Source organism: Cnephaeus nilssonii (genome assembly GCF_951640355.1).
Source record: "Cnephaeus nilssonii genome assembly, chromosome: 7".
NCBI classification, from domain to species: Eukaryota; Metazoa; Chordata; class Mammalia; order Chiroptera; family Vespertilionidae; genus Cnephaeus; species Cnephaeus nilssonii.
Window position 1 is genome coordinate 91,171,997 of NC_137078.1, and position 22,058 is coordinate 91,194,054.

General features: G+C 36.6%; 1 protein-coding gene across 24 annotated transcripts in view; it reads left to right on the plus strand.

Annotated features, from left to right (window-relative positions):
* The window catches only part of EIF4G3 (eukaryotic translation initiation factor 4 gamma 3), a 286,670-nt gene that overhangs the window by 88,527 nt on the left and 176,085 nt on the right, over positions 1-22,058 (plus strand). For 22 of the 24 annotated variants that reach the window (XM_079776759.1, XM_079776755.1, XM_079776738.1 and 19 more), the window contains one exon: positions 7,422-7,541. The exons of the other annotated variants lie outside the window; for them this stretch is intronic. In XM_079776759.1, the coding sequence (XP_079632885.1) occupies positions 7,422-7,541 (120 nt within the window). The remainder of the gene's footprint in view (positions 1-7,421; positions 7,542-22,058) is intronic. 24 annotated transcript variants of the gene reach the window in all.

Genomic DNA, 22,058 nt, shown 5'->3' on the forward strand with positions numbered 1-22,058 from the left:
TTATCTGTTTGCCTGTTGATGAACAGACACTTAGATTGTTTCCATTTCCTGGCTATTGTAAATAATGCTTTAATGAACATAGGGGTGTATATATCTTTTCGAATTAGTGTTTTGGATTTCTTTGGATAAATACCCAGAAGTGGAATTGCTGGGTCATAAAGTAGTTCTATTTTTAATTTTTGATGAACCTCCATACTATTTTCTGTAGTAGCTGCACCAATATTTGTTATATGATTTATTGATGATAGCCATTTTGACATATATGAGGTGATATCTCATTGTGGTTTTAATTTGTATTTCCCTAATGATTAGTGATGTTGAGAATCTTTTCATATGTCTATTGGCCATCTGTATATATCCTCTTTAGAATATTGTCAGTTCAGGTCCTCTGCCCATTTTAAATCAAATTGCTCTGATTTTTTTTATTGGTGTCTATGTTGAATGAGTTTTTAAATATATTTGGATATTAACCCCTTACTGGATATGTCATTGGTGCATTTATGTATTTCTGATCTAATATAGTCAAGTTTTGCCTGTTTTGGATCTTTTCGTTTGAATCATACTATTCTTCTATGTTTTCTTTCAGTCAGTATTGTTTATGAGAGCCATCCAGGTTGTGGTGTGTTTTCTTTAGTTTTTCATTTGATTTCTTGTGTAGGGAAATGTTATCGATCTATTTTCCTGTTAATAAACAATGAGTCATTTCCCTTTTGTGGTTACTAAGAACAATACAATTATGAACATTTTTGTGTTTTTCACAGATTTATACCTAGATGTGGAAGAGCTGGGTCATAGCGTATGCCTATTTTAAGGTTACTAACTTAGTCAAATTCTTTCCCAAAGTGGTTATACCAGTTTACATTTGCCACAGGAAATGAATGAGAATTCTGGAAGTTCCACATTATTGCCAGTGCAAAAATATAAAAATTTATAAAAAATAAAAAGTTTTATGAGCCTATTTTCTTTCGCACTTAAATACAACATGTACATGTGTGTGCATGCACACACACACACACACACACACACATACATACAGAATACTCCAAGGATAGTTGATTAATTTTGCTTAGGATTAATACTATATAAAAGATAAAAATCATTTTAGCTTTGGAGATGGTTAAGGAGTTGCCATAATAGGATATTTTATACCTGCCTGGCTGGCGTGGCTCAGTGGTTGAGCGTCGACCTATCAATGGTTGGATTCCCGATCAGGGTACATGCCTGGGTTGCGGGCTTGATCCCCAGTAGGGTGTGTGCAGCAGGCAGCTAATCCATGATTCTTATCTTGGATGTTTCTCTCTCTCTCTCTCTCTTTCCTACCTCTCTCTGAAATCAATAAAATAAATTAAAAAAAATTTTTATACCTCTGCTCCCTGCCTCTGTAATTGAGATGGTAGTAATATCTTTGAAATAATGGTCAAACATGTTTTTTTCTTTAAATGAAAACTTATCATTAACTTCAAAGGACATGGATTACAGCAGTATGATCTGAAGTAAAATAACTTAGCCAGAGAGGGGAAACTTCAGTCAGAGATTAGAAGATTTAGTGATCATTAAGTTCAGTATATTTTGAAAGAAGTATTCAAAGTTTTGTGTGACTTTGATTTTGTCCCCTATCACTTCATTAGCCCTTGTGCCATTTCCTTGGGATAGGATTGTGTTAACTGCTTACATCCTATATAATCTAACCTAATAATAGACAAACATGCAAATTGACCGCACCTTCGCCACACCCACAGCCAATCAGAGTGAACAAGATTGCGGTTAATTTGCATACGTGGGCGCTGAGCGGCCTGGGTCCCGTAAACATCCTCCGACCCAGGCCGCTCAGAGCCTGTAGGCCCACGCTTAGGTCCTGAGCGGCAGCGGCCCAGAACGCCCCCTGGCCACTGGGAGCCTTGGCAGGGCGGGAACATAGCGACGCGGGAATGTTCCCACCCCTAAACACTTGCAGAGGTCTGGGGTCTGGGAAACATCCTCCAGACCCAAGCCGCTCAGAGCCTGTAGGCCTGCGCTTAGGTCCTGAGCGGCAGGGGCTCCAGAACGCGGCCTGGGTCCCATAAACATCCTCCGGACCCAGGCCGCTCAGAGTCTATAGGCCCGTGCTTAGGTCCTGAGCAGCAGGGTCCCAGAATGCCCCCTGGCCACTTGGAACCTAAGGGTGCAGGCGCCAAGGGGCTGGGTCCCGCAAACATCCTCAGGACCCAGGCCAGTCCGAGCCTGTAGGCCCCTTGCTTAGGTCCTGAGTGGCAGGGGTCCCAGAACGCCCCCTGGCCACTTTGAGCCTATAGGTGCAGGCACCAAGGGGCTGGGGGCAGGGCGGGGCGGGAACATCCCGTGTCACCATAGTACCCCCAGCCGCTTTGGAATGCTCCAGCACCAAGAGGCAGTTTGGGTCCACGCCCCCAGCCTGGCGCACACGATGGGGGGCTGGCTGCTGGCCTCTGGGGTGTGTGGAGACCCCCGGCGGCCACCGCTGCGTGCGGCCCAGGAGTCCCTGCATGCCCCCCAGCCTGGCGCCCATGGTCAGGGCTCATACAGGAGGCAACCAATCAAGTGTTCCTCTCACATTGATGTTTCTCTTGTCTCTCCCTCTCTCTTCCACACTCTCTAAAAATCAATGGGAACATACCCTCAGGTGAGGATTAAAAAAAAAAAGCATATCCTATGAAAGACACATCTTGAAAATGCCTAAAGAAAGTTGTCATTTTTTCTTGGTCAAGGGACTGGAGTCGGTGTTGATGAAAACACCTTGGTGGCTGTGGTGACTGGCAGTGGCTGCAGCAGCGGGGTGATGGGGCTGGTGCCTTCCCCTGATCAGCCCGGTTGCCTCCCACAAAGGAGCGTGGGGAGCGGGCCTAAACCATCAGTAGGACATCCCCTGAGGGCACCCAGTATGTGAGAGGGGGCAGGTTGGGCTGAGTCTCCTTCAACCCCAGTGCACGAATTTCGTGCACTGGGCCCCTAGTTTCTAATTGAAGATGGTGTACCTTTTTCCCTGGCAATGATATTAAGCTCTGTATTATACTAAAAGAAAATATATTCTGTAATGCAGTGTGACACTTGTAATAGGGGTCTCTTTGAATTAATTTGAGCATAATGAAGGTCAGAGATTTATTGTATGTATAGCTGTTTGTTTCTAGGGAGAATTTTTTAAAGAATAGCATGATTCTAGTTCTCTTATTTTGATAACAGATCATTTTCTTTGGCTTGCTTTTATTAGTAGAGATCCCCAAATTTAGTTGGGAGTGCCCTACCAGAATATACAATACTAAAGGATTCCTGCAGTTTAGCACAGTTGTTAGCAACAGCCTTGGATGTACACCTCTGTGATATTTGCCTGTGAATATTCTTTTTCACTGGTGCTTGCTTTAAGAAAAAGATTTAAAAAATTTTTAAACTTGATTTGAAAGAGACAGAAACATCGATATGTTGTGCCACTTATTTATGTATTCATTGTTTCTTGTATGTACCCTGACCAGGGATCGAACCCACAACCTTGGCATATTTGGACGATGCTCTAAACAACTGAGCTACCTGGCTAGGATAATGTTAATGTAGCAACAGCATAGTTCTTTTGGCTTTGGCAAGATGCCTTTTCTCTTTCTCTGAAACATTTGTTTTTATGGGGTGATACAATACTACTCTTAAAAAATGCACTCAAGCAATTTTCAGAAAAAAAAAAAAGGAATGTCTATCTGAAATAATAGAAGTAGTTCTTTTGGTCTTTGTCATTATATATAGAATCTCTGAATTTCTGAAGACTGTATTTTTGCTTTTTTAAAATTCCTTATTATTTTATGTATTTATATTGATAGTGGTCCATATATACATACATATATATATACACTTAAAAATATATTTTTATTGATTTCAGAGAGGAAGGAAGAGGAAGAGAGAGAGAGAAATATCAATGATGAGAGAGAATCATTTATCGGCTGTCTCCTGCACGCCCCCTACTGGAGATCGAGCCCACAGCCTGGGTATGTGCCCTTGATCGGAATCGAACCTGGGACCCTTCAGTCCATAGGCCGATGCTCTCTATCCACTGAGCCAAACCGGCTAGGGCCACATATATATTTTTTGCCTTTAGTCCAAATTATGTAACTTTATTTTCCTGTTATTTGTTATTTCTACCTTTCTTGCTATCACATGTGGTGCTGCTGGATATACAAGTTCCTAATTTTTGAGGCAATATATTGTTTTAGGGGTATGTATCCCAAAATAGAATGTGTTTTTTGGTAGCTGTTAATCTTCACCTGAGGATATTTTTCCATTGATTTTTAGAGAGAGTGGAAAGGAGAGAGAGAGGGAGGGAGAGAGAGAAACATCAATTGGTTGACTCCCACATGTGCCTGCAATCCAGGTTCGGTTACTTGACTGGGAATCGAACCCATGACTTTTTGGTGAGTGGGCCAATGCTCTAACCATAGGGCCACACTGGCCAAGGTAGAATCATTGTTGAGTTAAGGTTTTAAGGCAGTTGTGACGTATGCTCTATAGTTCTGGGAACATGGTAAACTAATTCATAGTATCTTATTTGTGTCCTGTGTTTTTAGATCCCTGTCAATAAGGGGTGAGGTTTTTAAAATTTTACTTTTGTTATTGACATGCATGTAGTAATATATTTAATTTATTTTTCAAATATTCATTCATTCATTCTAATCCTCACCTGAGGATATGTTTTATTGGTTTTAGAGAGAGAAGAAGGGAGAGAAAGCACATCGATGTGAGAGAGAAATATTGATTGGTTGCCTCCTGTACGCACCTGGACCAGAGATCAAAACCATAACCTGGGTATGTGCCCTAACCAGAATTTGAACCTGCGACCGTTTTGTGCATTAGTCTACATTTTAACCAACCGAGCCACACTGGCAAGGGCACAATATATTTTAATATCTATTATTCTTAACAAATAGCTTTCTTTTCTTTTACATTTTTCAGTACTATCATTTATTATCCTAGGTAAGTTTAATCTTGTTTTATCAGGATGAGTTTGATTTTATGTAGCTTTATATAATTTTATGGCCTTCACTTTATTTTACTTTGCAAATTTTAAAAAATATTAAAAATGTGTATTTATTTTGATGTTTACTTTAGTGGAATGTCAAAATAATTTATTCTTATTTCAAAACATATGAAATAAGAATATAAATTTATAAAACCTTGTTGGTGAGAAGTTATTTCTGATTATTAGTTTTTGAAAATAGATGTTTAAATAGCAGCCCAATTTTTATCTTTTGAAAAATTTCTGATGAGATTTAGAAATGCTATAACATTTTATGGTAAACCTCATGCCCTTATAAAAATTTTTTATTCAAAATTGGAAATGAAGTTTTTCAAGAAAATCGTAGTTATTTAAAAAGCAAGGAAGAAATTAAATTTCATTTGATTACATTTTAGCATCATTCATGTCTCGTTTATACTGTACATCTTTTTACTGTAGTTAGTTCTCTGTGAGTCCATTTTATTTATTTATTTATTTTATTATTATTTTTTTTATTTTCTGTGAGTCCATTTTATTTTAGCATTGGGGTCAGGCAGCTGAGCCTTTAGGTGTTTATGTCTATTTTAGATAGATATAAGGGATTCTAAGGTTAGATTACCAGGGAGTAGATTTTCTTCAGAGCCTCAGACTGATTGATTGAATTCCAGGTAAATCTAATGCCATTTGGAGACCACTTTCTAAGAACTTAGATGGAGAAAATGTCTCATTGAATGTTATAATTTCTTTGAATTATAAGTGTAGGCAACTGTATTTCAATATACAGTGGTTGGTTTTTTTCATAATTCTATGTATTTTAGGTATTAAAAATATGATTCTAGGAAGAGGTCTGTAGTTTCCACTAGATTATAAAAGGCCTACTGAAATTAAAGAACCCCACCCTATGGAGAATGGATTCTTAAATATTAGATGACTGGAGAATTGCCCTCCACTCATGGAATGCAGTGCTAGAGTGGTTTAGACTGATAGAGAGGAGCTGGTTAGGATTGATTGCTTGACTCTAGAAAGGAGCCTGAGTGAAGTGGTCTCAAATCAATCACAGGCTGATGGGCAGTTTATTGCCAGCAAAAAGTGGGGAAATGTAATTTTGTTTACATAGAATGCTAGTTATTCTTCTGTTTTACAAGTTTATGGCCATTGAACTATCCTATATAATAAAAACAAATATGCTAATTAGACCGAACAGCAGAACGACTGTCCATACGACCTTCCGGAACTCTTGTATACACACTTAACACCTGATGGCTGTTTCTTTCTTTTCAGATTTAATCCATTGGAATTAATCATTACTCAAAGTATATATACCATGGGACACCCTATATGTATGTGTATATATGTAAACATATATATAGAAAATTATAAATACAGAAACATATACACATGTACATTTACTTTTTAAAATTTATTGATTTTAGAGGGAGAGGAAGATAGAGAGTAAGAGAGAGAAAAACATTGATATTTTGCTCTACTTATTTATGCATTCATTGGTTGATTCTTGTAATTGCCCTGTCCGGGGACTGAACTATAACCCTGGCACATTGGGATGACACTCCAAGCAACTGACCTACTTGGCTAGGGCTGTACATGTTCTTTTTAAAAACAAAATTGAGCCAAAACCGGTTTGGCTCAGTGGATAGAGCGTCGGCCTGCGGACTCAAGGGTCCCAGGTTCGATTTCGGTCAAGGGCATGTACCTTGGTTGTGGGCACATCCCCAGTAGGGGGGTGTGCAAGAGGCAGCTGATCGATGTTTCTCTCTCATCGATGTTTCTAACTCTCTATCCCTCTCTCTTCCTCTCTGTAAAAAAATCAATAAAATATATTTTAAAAAAAACAAAAAAAAACAAAATTGAGATTATACTCTATAAGTACCTTTTTCTTTTTTGGGTTCAGGTTTATTGAAATGTAAGTTACATGAAGTGAAATTCCCTTTTTTTAGTTTATCGTTATGTGAGTTTTGACAAACACATAGAGACATGTAATTCCCACTATAATCAAGATATAGAAGTTGTATCACTCCCTCAAATCTCTTTGTCTTTTTGTAGTTATCTTCATCCCCTTGCAATCATTTATCTTTTTTGTAAATCCTTTTACAAAATGTAATCATTGTACATTATGCAGTTTCAAGTCTGGCTTCTATTATTTAGCATATTTTTTTCTTTTAGGGTTTTGGTTTTAGATTATGCTTCAAGAATCTTCTATCAAATTAATGGAAATATTCATGTTTATAATTTTTCTAAGAATTTCAGTGCTTCAGTGTTGAAAATTTAAGCCTTTTGTCAGTTGGCATTTATTTTAGTATAAATTGTGAGGCAGAAAGTTCACTTTTAAAAAGTTTGCCAGTTTAGTTATGTTTATTAAGATTATATTACTATTATAATACTCTTACTAATATAATAAATGTTGATTTCCTCACAGGTAGCAAGACAGCCAGGACCCCCAACCCCTTCCCCTTATGCAGCACATGAAATAAACAAGGGGCATCCAAATCTTGCGGCAACGCCCCCGGGACATGCATCGTCCCCTGGCCTCTCTCAAGTAAGAAAAACTATATTTAAAAAATAATAAATTGCCATGTAAAAGCATTTCTGTTTTTCTAAAGCAAATTTTAAGCAATAATTTACATTACTTAAAAAGTAATTTTTATCTTGTCTTTTGTATTTAATGGTGGCTACTAATGATTTTATACATTTCATTTATGGAGGCATTCAAAATGAACAGTGATACTTAGTTCTTCTTTTTATTGTTTTAGAAGTTAGAATGTATTCTGAAATTTGTTAAAACCACAAAACACTTGTTTGCTTTTCGGTGCGTAATCTGTAGTCTCCACTCTTCTCTCTTTTTTGGTGGAATGTTGCTGGTTATCTTCTAGTTTTGTAAAAAGTGGTGTATCTTTCCTTCTTGAGTAACTTTGGTGGCTTTTTTGTTTGTTTTGGTTTTTTATTTTGTAAATAGATTATTGAAATTCGTTAAGCTTAAAATTTTGTTAAACTGTTAAAAAATAATGAACTCCTTGATGTATTTCCAGTTAAAATGCACAGCAGACATTAAAACACTGTTTTAAAAAGATAACACTGTGGGTTCCCTGCTTTTTAAGCTATTTCCCAAGATACTGTTTTGCTTGCACCAACCCACCATCACATGCTTATTTGGGCTTCCTTGTGGTTAAGAGCTGGCCAGAGTTATAAAGTCTCATACTGGAATGAATGCGTAGAAAGTCAAGCCAATAACCTTGACCCATGTTATTTGACAGTGTTATTTATGCTTAAGAACTGCTCCTTTTAGTAATGAAAATTAATTTTATAACATTATATTCAATTTTCCCTTCCATATTTTAGGCCTTGTAAAGCTTGAATAATAAGCAATAAGCAATTATTAAAAATAATGCTGAAAGCTGGTGATTATAAGTTACGGACTGGGACTGATTAATGCTAGTTTAGACTATAGAATGTTTGAAGAAGCAATGTGCAGCTTGCCAAACCATTATTGAAATAGCCCTAATAAGAAATATGTAAATTAATTTGGACTTAGTACTATGCTTAAACTCAGTCTAAATCATTCCTATTTAATTTTGAATTTTAAAAGTAAAACATGTCAAAATGAACTCTTGTTTAAAATGAGGTTCTTGTGTCTTCATGTCACTGAAGAGAACCACCCATGCTGTTAATAAGGTATATTGGCCTATCTCTAATCAAGAGAGAAAAACTATGTACTGTTTAATTTTAATTTTTTAAAAATATATTTTATTGATTTTTTACAGAGAGGATGGGAGAGGGATAGAGAGCCAGAAACATCAATCAGCCGCCTCCTGTACAACCCCTATTGGGGATGTGCCCGCAACCAAGGTACATGCCCTTGACCGGAATCGAACCTGGGACCCTTCAGTCCACAGGCCGACGCTCTATCCACTGAGCCAAACCAGTCAGGGCTATGTATTGTTTTAAATAGGGAAAATATGGCTAATATGCAAAGTGTCCCCTCAGGAGTTCAACCAGGATACCATGAGTGCGATCGCTCGCTATGATGTGCGCTGACCACCAGGGGGCGGTGCGGAACGAAGGAAGGTCCCAGCTGGCAGCCGGAAGGCCCTGATCGGCCTATCGCCGGCCAGGCCTAGGGACCGGGCCTCTAGTTTATTATAAAGGTTCATTAAATATAACAGGGAATTGGCGTAATGAAGTGTCAATAATATAAAAAGAGAACTCTAAAGAATACAGTCATAATTCATTTCTTGAATATCTCCCATCTTGAACAATTTGGTTCTCGACCAAGTTGTTCACAGAAAAAAATGTCTCTGTTGTTGAACCAAACTTCATAGTTTTCCAAAATGGCAACCCTTTCAAGCTGATACCTCAGCATGACTAAAAGCATCTCTCTGGCAAGGAGAGAATGCTTTTGTTGGCTGGGGAAATCAATAATTAGCACAATTTTAAAACATAAAGAGGCCATCAAGAGTGCTAGTGTTGCTAAGGGTGTGAAAGAAACAATGATCATAGGCAGTTGAAGAGATAGAAAAACTCTTGTTGATTTGGATAAAGGGAAAGCAATTAACCAGTGACAGACATGTAGGAGGCAGTGATGTATGAACCAGCAAAGATGCTACATGCTGATATCCCTGGATCGAGTGCTAATAGTGTTTTCTTTAAGGCTAGTGGGGGGTGGTTCGATACATTTAAGAAAAGGAGTGTTTATTTACAGATTAAACAGTATATTAGGCATGTACTGTATATAAGAAAGGTCAAAATAGGGAATCATTGGGGGGTCTGGAATGGATTAATTCAACTTACAGGATATTAATGGGGGAAAATGATTTGGTTTTTGAACAGATCACTTCTCAAACATCCTGCCAGAACAAATTAAGTTCAAGAACCGAGAATCCACTGTATAACAATAGCAAATATAAGGATCAGCTGCCAGTCCTGGGGCTGATAGAATACCTATGGAAGAGCCTTCTCCATGGTTGATCCTGGAGAGTACACAGCTGTGGCTCACCTAATAGTAGAGAATTCATTATAGCACCATTCCAGTGGAACATGCTAGAAATCCTTCCTCTGGAAATTGCCCTATGGAATGTTGGGCAAGGCTGGTTTCTTTAGTATCAGTGTCCTTTAACAAAGAGCTGTTGCTATGCACAGTGACTGAGGTTCCTTACTGCATCTGTTTGGCACAGACACTTCAGATTACCTCTGATCTGTTGGATCATAGGTCCCATGTGATAAGCAGCTTACATTGCAACCCAAACTTGCTCCATAGTCTTCTTTTGTTCAGGTCATCACTCAAAAGTATCTTGAGATGGAGCATGTTCACCATAAGCTTCCCAAAGTATACGATAACTTTCAGCAGCACTTTTCTTCAAAATAATGAATTATAACTTCCCGCAAATGCTCTTTTTTGGGCACAAAATTCGACATTGTTAAGTGTAAAAATATCTATGATGTTAACACCTTCAGCAAATTTGACATACGAAGTTTTGAAGCTTACTGTCAATACAACAAAAGAGCATACATTTCAAATCGCGTATATATCAACATATGTGTAACTCCATCTATTGAAAAAAATCCGCATTATTAACTGGTACACCTAGTATGTTGTCTCCAAAACTCAAAAAAGGCCTACCAAACCTCTTGCCTCCTTTTTTCATGGTAGTAATTAGTGTTAGGTAAGAGGACCCCCTTCCCCTCACCTGCCCACTGAGATTTAGTAGACCTTACTGGATAGGGCAATACTATTTCAGAGTTTGACCTAATGGGAATTCTTATTAGTGATCAGTTTCCCTTTTGTAAATAACAGGATTGTATGAGATGAGATCTAAAGTTCCTTCAAGATCTCCATGGGTTTTAGAAACAACTTCAGATTTAAAACTAGGCAAACTTTGCATTCTTTGTCATTTTGTATCTTTTAAAAAAATACCAGAAGTTTGTTATTTGAATTATCTTAAATCACTTAAATTAAGGAAGACAAAAGTATTTCCTACTTATTGCTCAATTGTTGGCACTTTTGTCTTTTTTCTTGGTGTCACTGTCAAGACTCCTAAGCTGTGTTCACAGTAATCAGTGAGAAGACATGCTCTGAATAATGCCAAAGTGGAGTGATACATGCTTTCTGCCTACGTTCCTGGAAATTTCATTTAGTCCTTTTTTCTTAGAGATTAACTTAGTTGTGTTATATAGTGGGCTGAGATGGTAATGATCCATGGGTTAGATTGTTTATTGTCTGTGGAAATGCCAAGAAAAGGACTTTTTCACTGAGGAATAATGATTGATTATGTTATTTATTTTAACACTACAATTTTTATACTTTTTGTGTGATTTAAAGACATATTTTGTCTATCCTAAAGAAAATAAATTCTGATTTTGACAACTCTTGACAATCAGCCTTGCTAATAATTAGGATAAAGTAGAGGAAGTTTTGAAAGTTTTTTTCACATTTCACTTTTGAAATTGATGAGTATTTAGTTTCCTTCACAAAAGAAAGCCAAGTACAGTTGGTAATTTTTATACTCCCCTCTCCCCATGGAACACATTGTGGCTGCCTCAGGTAGTCTGTGAGTTGAGTGGTGTTTGGAAGCTGTAGTCATGGCACATGAGGATTTGATGTTGGCTCGTAAACCTGCAGATTGACTGCATTGTGTTGGCACTGTTGGAGCTAAATCTTACTTTGGTTTTATTTTTCAGTTGATCGTATGCCTATTTACTTAAAAATTTATACCTTGTTGAAAATTTCTTCAACAAATATTGCCATTAAACATTTTACAGATTAACATGCCATTACAAATGTCATTAGTATGAAAATACTAAGTTACAAAGGCCTAAAAAATATTCAGATCATTTATGTCTATGGTTTTACCTGATGTATGCTAAACAGTTCTGTAAGCTCTTTTCTCTAACTATTGAGATTTATTTTGATGTGGTCATATTTGATTAGAGAATTTGAGCTCTTTTGTCATTGTTTTGTTTTTATTAACAAAAACAGTTGCAACCATGTTTATAAAGTAAGACTTTACCAAATGTTTCCTTTTAGGTGAATTTCATGTTGGTTTGTTTTTTTGACTTACCATGAAATATTCCTAAAGTAATTTTTATATGCTTGTTTGATTATGCTTTTCTTTGTGTTACATATAGCTAGAAAAAAAAATCACAGTGAATTTTTTTCAAAATTTCTGGGGTTAGATTTTAAGTGTTACTGCAAGAGTAATTTAAGTACAATTATTATTCAGACTTTCCTCACCATATACCCCAAGTTGTCGATTCCATTTGGCAAATCTACAAACTAGAACCCATATTTTGAAATACCGAAGTATAAAGAGTGAACGTTTTAAAAATAAAAAAATCAGTTATTCAGCACTGTTTTAGAAAGCCAAAGAATTTTGTAAAAAACCAATCATTAAGAACTGATTGTGATTTCACATATGCTTCTTTTGTTGTCTGTGATGTAGGCTTATTTTTGTTGTTGTTGATGTTCATTTTCATTTGAATTCTGTGTGTGTGTGTGTGTGTGTGTGTGTGTGTGTGTGTGTGTGTGTAGGGTTAGGATTTGTTACATTTAAAAAAAAATATTTTTATTGGTTTCAGAGAGGAAGGGAGATAGGAACATCAATGATGAGAGGGAACCATTGATTGGCTGCCTCCTGCAGGTTGGTCCGAGCCCACAACCCAGGCATGTGCCCTTGACCGGAATTGAACCTGGGACCCTTTGGTCTGCAGGCTGATGCTCTATCCACTGAACCAAACTGGGCTAGGGTGGGATTTGTTACATTTAAGGAGTTGTTTGTTTCCTCTGGACATACCCTGGAGGCTCTTCCTGATTTCTCTGGCTACTACTCTCACTTCTTATAATTGATAGTGCAAAACCTGTCTTAGAGTTTTCCTTGCAAGTTTATATCTCTTTGGAATTTCACACTTCACTACTTTTCCATAGGTCTAGAAGAGAAACTCACTTTGGGGCCACCAGTCTATTTTTTATCTAGCTGTAACATTAAAATATTTTAGATTTTTATGGTTCTAAAAATTGCAACTTCAATTCAGTTACAGAAATTAGCATGTATCATTACATCTTGGGATGGGAAATCAAACAGGTAAGTTTTAAGGAGAATCAGGGAATGGAGCAGTTCAACTGTTCAAAGTGCTTGTGATATTTCCTGCAAAAATGTATAGTTCATCTGTCTTAATCTGCTTGGGCTGCTGTAACAAAATACCATAGGCTGGGTGGCTTAAACAACACACATTTATTTTTTTTCTTTTCTGGATGGCGGGAAATCCAAGATCAAGGTGCCAGCTGATTTAATTCCTGGCAAGGGCCTTCTTGGTTTTAGAAGTTCACCTTCTTGCTGTGTCCTCACATGGTAGAGATAGACAGACAAGCAAGCTCTCTGCTGTGTTTTATAAAGGCACTAATCCCACCATGAGGGCCCCACTCCCATGGCCTCATCTCATCCCAGTTGTCTGCCAAAGGCCCCATGTCCAAATACCATCACATAGGGAACTGGGGCTTCCACATGTGATTTTTTGGCGGTGTGGGGGTAGTGGTGGGAGGGAGCATATCTCATTCCATAGTACCATTTATGTGGTTCAGAAAGTTGTGGGAAAGTGGGCAAGTAGGACTATGGGAGAAAGGTCATTAGAGGAAATAAGTACCATAGACATGCAGAGTATTGTTCTGTATTAATCTGATGGAGGGGTATGGGGTATATGGGCTTATTCATATGTGCTTAGATTGGGTGGGGTTGGGGTTGTTCAATTGGTAGGGATGTGGGAGAAGGGAGAGGGCAAACATAATGCAGGACTATTTATTTTATCAGGAGTCAGATGAGAAAGTTTACTTGGAAGTATTTTGCTAACTACAAAGTATAATATACAAAAACTAGCATCTTTATAGAACTAAGAATTGTGAATTTCAGTGACTCAACACTCAATGAAAAGCAGACTATACAGACATCATGAAGCTTTGTGGTGATAATAAATTCTGTCAATGAATAGTGAAGGAGAGGTTAAGTTAAATTAAAAGCAAGTAGAATCATTTACAACAAATAGAATCAATTAACTGTAAACAATGAATATTATAGATTGATACATAGAATGACTGATATGAAAATAAAATGTTACACTTACCAAATAAGCAATCTTTTTTTCTCAATGAAATACATTTATTTACTGTTCCTTTTTCTCAGATACCCAGTCAAACTGATAACTAGGTAACAAGAAGAGCTATATCTGATTATAAACTCTCCAACCATTGATAGACCCCTTTTTTTTCTCTGTGAGAAATGATAAACACACAAGCCATCTGAATTCTCTCTCTCAAATGATGGCTTTTCTGTCTGCCTTATTTTATTCCATAGCTATCTAAGTAGGTGTTACCTAGAAGAAATAAATTATGTTGCCAATATTTTATTACCCTTTCATAGGCAAAATAAATCTCCTTTTTTGTTACCTGTCAATGATACTCCATTTTCAGGTACTACACTATATTATTCAGGACTATATTACTACTCTTGATTTCCATTAAAATTACCCATCTTTTACGGTTTAATTCTAAAATTTGACCTTTCTGTTTAGTACAATTGATTGCATGGCAACCTAATTAGTTTAGCAGTATAGCTGTTAAAACTTTGTTAAGGAAAAAAGGAACCATACTAAGAATTTCAAGTAGAGGGGATTAACTACATAAATTTGTTATACTAACTGATTGATTATCAAAGGGATGCTAAGGTAGGAAGCAGGTAGGGAATAAAAGAGAAATGGTGGTGTTGCCAGAATCTAGGAACTAGGAGGAAGGGTCCTTTAGGACTCTTGTTCAGACCTCTGAGAAGGAAGTTACTGCAGGTTGGTCCTTGAACATTAGAAACTCAAGTGAGAGAACCAAGTGAGGGTGAGGCTGGCACTTTGAATCTCAAGTATGCATGCATGCCTCTCTTCTGCTGGCATCTCTGAAAGCTTTGAGAGGCTGGGGAATGCGAATGAAAATAATGTCTGGAACCATACTGATAGGTTAAAGCACCCTCCTACTGCTTACAGGATGGGTCAGAGCTGAAAGACAATAGGTAAGTAACTGGCACAAACAATGGTAAAAGGATGTAGAATTTTCTTACAAATAAAGAATAAGATAGGACCAATGGACCCCAATGATTTTAACAGCCAGAACAGGGACTAATAAAAAGTAAATATGATAAAATAATAGGAATGTGGGTATGTTGGTAAATGTAATAACAATGAAGTTAAATTTCCCTATTAAATATGACTCAAATTGGTCAAAAACTAACATCTAGCCCTGGCCTGTTTAGTTTAGTGGTTAGAGCGCCACCTTGAGGCCTGAAGGGTCGTGGGTTCACTTCTGGTCAAGGGCACGTACCTTGGTTGCAGGCTTGATCCCAGCCCCAGTTGGGGCATGTGTGGGAGGCAACCAGTTGATGTGTCTGTCACATTTATATTTCTCTCTCCCTTTTTTTCTCCCTTCCCTTTCACTCTAAAAATCAATGAATCCTGGCCGGTGTTGCTCGGTGGTTGAGTGTTGACCTGTGAACCAGGAGGTCATGGTTTGACTCCCAGTGGTCAGGGCATATGCCTGAGTTGTGAGTTAGAACCCCAGTGTGGGATGTGTAGGAGGCAGCCAATCAATGATTCTCTCTCATCATTGATGTTTCTATCTCTCGCTCTCTCCTTTCACCTCTGAGATCAATAAAAACATTTTAAAAAAATCAATGGAAAAAATATCCTCTGGTGAGGATATATGCACTTAATCTAGATATATGCACTTAGACATAACACAGAAAGATTGAAAACAAGAGCATGGAAATGTTAACAGGAAAATGCTAATAAAAAGAAAGCAGGTATAAGCAACTTTTAGTAGTCAACATAGAATTCAAGGCAAAAACATGTATGGGAGAGCAGTAATTTCCACAATATAAAGATTTAATTTCTGGAAAATGTAACATAAATTCTTATTTACTTAATAATTGGTTTAGAATATATATATGTAGCAAATTAAAAGAAATTGAAATTGACAAATTGATAACTAGTGTGGGAGTCTGAATCTCAGAGAAATAGATCAGTAAGTAATCATATAGACCAGTGTTGGGAAAATATGACCCAAGGCCAAATCTGGTCCCTCTTCTGGTTTTGGTAAATAAAGTTTTACTGGAATACAGCCATATTAATTTACTTATGAATTTTGCTTTTTTACTACCAAAGAGTTGAATAGTTGCTAGAGATTGTATGGTCTGCAAAACCTAAAATATTATCTTGACATTTACAGAACAAAAAATTGCCAACCCCTGAAATAGATCAGCAAACTATAAAGAAGTATTTTGGGTTTTGTGGGCCAGACTACGAAGTATTTTGGGTTTTGTGGGCCAGATTATCCTTTGGATATTCTTCATTATTTAACTCTTTTAATATGTAAAATACTTTCTTAGCTGGCCTTATAAGAACACATGCCAAGGGCCATAGTTTGCCAACCCCTGATATAGATAAATGGCAATAATAGTAAACTTGTTTTATATGAATATATAAATTAGCACAAGCATATGTATATGAAAAAAGAATTTTTTTCTGGCTTGCATTGCTGTGTTTAGAGGCAAGCATGTCGAACTCGCGGCCAGTGGGCCACATGCCGACCGGCCGTGAGTTCAACATGCTTGTGGGTCATGGGTTCAATTTCTGGTCAAGGGCACGTGCCTAGGTTGTAGGTCTGGTCCCTGCCCACGATTGGCCCATGGTGATGTGGGAGGCAGCCAATTGATGTGTCTGTCTGTCTCTCTTTCTCCTCCTCCCTTCCACTATCTTTAGAATTAATGGGAAAAATATCTTCAATAAAAAAAAGGAATTTTGTACATATTCAACGAAAAAAATAGTTGAGATTAGTAATTTGAAAATCATAATTACCATATTTTAAAAATATAGAGAGAACTTGTTATTCAACAAAGATAAAAGATTTAAAAGGCTATGGGTAATTTAAAGTAATTAAAACTTTGTTTTAGTAATTTTCTCATTTAACTAAGTGGGCTCTTTTTTGAAATACACAAGGAGCATTTATAGAACTTGATCATACGTTAGACTACAGAGAAGAATGTTAAATTCTTATATTTATATTTTCTGAATATACTTCTACAGAATTAGAACTTAATAAAATTGCAGTTATGTTTACACTGAAACTTTATAGAATATAATTACTGTTTTAAAAGCTAATCAAGCTTATAATTTATTTTATTGAACATAATTTTCATTATCTTAAACGTAATGTATGAATAAAAATATGAATCCTAAAACCTATTTATTTGGAAACTTAAACTCTTGACTTAAAGATAAAATCAGCCGAAACCGGTTTGGCTCAGTGGATAGAGCGTCGGCCTGCGGACTGGAAGGTCCCAGGTTCGATTCCGGTCGGGGGCATGTACCTTGGTTGCGGGCACATCCCCGGTGGGGGGTGTGCAGGAGGCAGCTGGTCGATGTTTCTCTCTCATCGACGTTTCTAGCTCTCTATCCCTCTCCCTTCCTCCCTGTAAAAATCAATAAAATATATTAAAAAAAAAAAAGATAAAATCAAAGTAGAAAATGCTATCTTTAGAAATTAATGACAAATAGCATTTTGTATCAGAATTGGCCAATTTGTGTCTTCAACAGAACGCTACTTTTGATAATAGCAAACTTGATGGTGTCAGAAAATGCATATGCATGCAGGTGTGTGTAAAACATTTGCATGTCACTAATGATTAGTGTGTTGAGCATCACTTTGGCCATTTGTGTGTTCAAGTTCTTTGCCCACTTTTTAATTGGATTAATTTAGTTATTGAGTTAGGAGTTCTTTATATATTCTGCATCTCAATTGCTTTTTCACTCTGTTGATATTATCATTTGCACAAAAGTTCTTAATTTTGAATGAAGTCTTATTTATCTGTTTTTTCTCTCATTGCCTACGCCTTTGGTGTCATATCCAAGAAACCATCGCCAAATCAGCAGTTATTTCATTATACGAAATGTAGCATAAACTAACAATTGTGTTACTTCTCTACTTTTAAAATTTTAAACACATGGAAATTTTATCCTTTTAGAAAACAGTAGCAGGTTTAGAGAAAAAAGTCTTGGGTTACCAAGAAGACAGTCCATATTGATTGGAGTTAGAGAAATATGTGATCAACACCTGCCAATAACAACCCCAGCTGAGTGAGAAAAATCACTGAGAGTCCACCTACCATGTCCAAAAAGACACTGAGAAATTCCAAAGACTGTTAAGGGTTCATGTCAAGAGTATATATCAAGGTGCACATTGGGAATTAGAGAAGTTGGATACTGAAGTGATGACTCAGGAGCAGCTGATCTTATTTACATAAACATTTGGCAACATTTAAGAAGGGAAGGATGTAGCAAAAGGAATGGAGGCTGGCAACGGGCAAAGCAAGTAAGTATCAAGGACTAGAAGGCATTACTGTTTGGTTTTGAGAGTTATTATCTTTTAACTTCAGTAGCTATGAAATTAGGAAGTATAAAACCAAAAGAGGGGAAAACACTGTTGAGGTTTGTGTTAGAAAACGGGATTATATTACTTTGTGCAACTGGTAGAAAAGATGAAAGCAATAAAAAAGCTGGATGCATACAAAAGACATCCTTCACCAAATCTTTGTGTTCTGCTTTGTTTTATTTACTCCAAAAGTCTTAAGGAATACAGATTTCTTGAAGAAGGGCAATTTTTAGGAGGTCTTTGAAAAAGACAATCTCATACTGTTACTATAACATGCAATGTTAAGCTAGTGCTATAACAATGCTCTAAAAGTAGATCTAATGCTGTAAGAAGCAGAATGACAAATTCTCATAAAAAATAATAGTTCTTGAGCAGGTAAGGGACAGTGGTGGGAGAATCTGATTGCAGAAACATTTAGAAATAATAATATTTTAAAATATATTTTTGTTGGTTTCAGAGAGGAATAGAGAGGGAGAGAGAGATGGAAACATCAATGATGAGAGAGAATCATTGATTGTCTGCCTCCTGCACGCACCACACTGGGGATTGAACCCGAAACCCGCCCTGTGCCCTGACCGGGAATTGAACTGTGACCTCTTGGTTCTTGGTTGATGCTCACCCACTGAGCCACACCAGCCGGGCTATCATTGACCCTTCTAATACAAGCTTAGTAAGAGCGTGTTCGTTGCAGGTGTCTTTGGCTTTAATACAATTTAAATGTTCCTAGATTTAAAGCCACAGTACAGTGATTTTCAAATTCTTTAAAATGGCTTTCAGCCCCCATGTAATTAGTACAGTGCCTCAACCATAAGTAAATTCTTAAATCTTTCATGGATAAAATAGCTCTATGTGAAATTTTCCAAAACTATTACTTTGGGTCTGTTTGTACAGTGCTTTATTTGACTAAAACAGTTTTTCTGACTGGTATTGTTAAAATTTTTTTTTTGTACAGTTTAGTAAAAGTTTATTTTACAGGTACAAGCTTAACTAAAAAAAGAGTCAAATACTCTATTGTTGCATTTTCAGAGAACTTGTTCTGAGGAAGACTTATTTTGAGGAAGGGTCTGGGAATCTTTTCTTAGTGTTCAAGCTGTCATGAATTAAACAATTAAGTTTGGATTCCTAAGCCAAAAAAGTCTTCTGTCAGGATACCATGGCAGAGACTTAGTTATCTAAAAACAGTCTGGTGCTATTTGAATATAGAACTTACTACCTTTTCTGCACAGGTGATCTAATTTTCTGTTCTGAATATTCTCAGGATATAATCCACAAATAAGCTTTTATATAGAATCATGGCAGTTAGGTAGAAGAAATGCTGTCCTGATTTTACATGTTAAGGTATTTTTTAAAATGTAGTATGAGAGAGAAAGGTTCATCATTTTTTTGTACGAAGTATTTCAGTTAACACAGTGTGATGTGCAATCAGTTTACTTGTCAAATTTGTCTCATTCTAGAATTCTGTTTATTATGGTAAATATTTCAAGAGTTGGATTGATTAAAAAGAGTGGAATGACAAGTACAGCTATTGAGATGGGTGATGAATGATATTAAAATACACTTCGATTTATGTAGAGTGATGCTCATTAAGTATCTGTTTTTGAGGTAACAGAGAGTAAGGGTAATTGGAAGGTCCTAATGCAAATAAAATATGTATTATGACTTATAATGAATGGTTGAATTGCCTAAAACATTCATCTAAAAATGTCCAAAAGCCACAATTAAGTAAAAGCAGTATTTGTGTTAGATAACATTTAAAATACAACCCTTTTAATTTTCTAGCAGTCGTATCTCTGGTGTTGAAAAAATTCCATTCAAAATGAATAACCTCTCTACTGGAGTACTTCTTGAAGAAACTTCAATTACAGCCCAACAATTGAACCGTGATAAAATCCCAGAAAGATTTTCTCTTTATTGATCTAACTCAGTGGTCGGCAAACTCATTAGTCAACAGAACCAAATATCAAGAGTACACGATTGAAATTTCTTTTGAGAGCCAAATTTTTTAAACCTAAACTTCTCCTAACGCCACTTCTTCAAAATAGACTCGCCCAGGCCGTGGTATTTTGTGGAAGAGCCACACTCAAGGGGCCAAAGAGCCGCATGTGGCTCGTGAGCCGCAGTTTGCCGACCACGGATCTAACTTAAAAATCAGAGATTGATCATACAGTCTTCCCATATTTTTTCTGAGGCAAAGAGCTCTATATCCAAACTATAAACCATGGAAAAGAATTCTCAGTTGCTATAGTACTAAAGTAAAATTGTGTGTGTTTTTTTTAAATAGAGACCTGGTTGTGAATCCCAGTTTTACCACTTATGAATTATGAAGTTTGGGATAAGTTAAACCTTCCTCCAAGTTAAACCTTTCCATTTATTAAATTGAAATAATAATATCTACATCATAGGGTGATTGGTGTGAGGATCAAATCAAATAACAGATGCAAAGGCCCTGGCAGGTGCTGTGAATGCTCAATAAATGTTTGTTGGACTTCCTATGTTATAATAGCTTTGGAGTACTTCACATTTTTTTAAGCTGAGAATTAATTTTAGGAAATGAAGTCCTTGTCTACTCTGGCTTTTGTTTTTTTTTTAAGATTTTTATTGATTTCAGAAAGGAAGAGAGAGGGAGAGAGAGATAGAAACATCATTGATGAGAGAGAATCATTGATTGGCTGCCTCTTGCACACTCGATACGGGATTGAACCCGCAATACGGGCATGTGCCCTGACTGGGAATCAAACTGTGACCTCCACTGAGCCATGCTGGCCGGGCGACCTTACTTTTTTTTATTGTTAACACTGGCATTACATTTCAGTGTTATGTTTCCTAAACTCTTTAATATCAGATTATAACTGTATTCAACATTACTGAAAACCAGACCTTGCTACATAGGCATTTATATCATTAAACATTATTGCTTAACATGTCTGACTTATTTCCCCTGTAAATTTTTTTTTTAAAATAAAAACTCACACCGTAGGCAAAGCTGATAAGTAGAGTGTTTTAGAAATCCCAAGATAACCACTAATAAAGCCATGGTAATGACCTTGATGTTTATCTAGAGACACAGTGAGGTTCATCTTGAAGTTTTCCAAAAGTTATTCAGCACTGGGGACTGTTAAGTAATCATTCTAGTACATGAAAAGGCAAAATTCAGTCTAGTAGGCACATCTATTATTTGCTTCTTTGATAAGCAAGCAGTCCTCATTGTGTTATGATATATTTGGAAAAAATCCAAGTCCTAAAACAGGTCATTAGTTTCTAGTTTATGTATACTGCCTTTTATTTTGTGAGGTATATTATGTCCTCTCCCTGGTTCTTTTCTACCATCTTCTCACTTCCCTTTTTGCCATTTGTTCATTGCTCTGTAGAATCCAGGGCAAAAGAAATTAAAAGTGGCATCTGATCCATTGGTGTTACTTTTTGTTAATAACCCTTTTAATAGAAATCAAGATGAAAAAATTTGAAAACCATACCTGAAATGATAACTTGGCATTTCTGCAAAGTTTTATTTTTGTACTGTGTTATTGTAAATTAGTATCATAAAGCATTTATTTAAACAGATAAAATATTTTTCCCTGACTAAATAAAACAAGAATTGTTCTG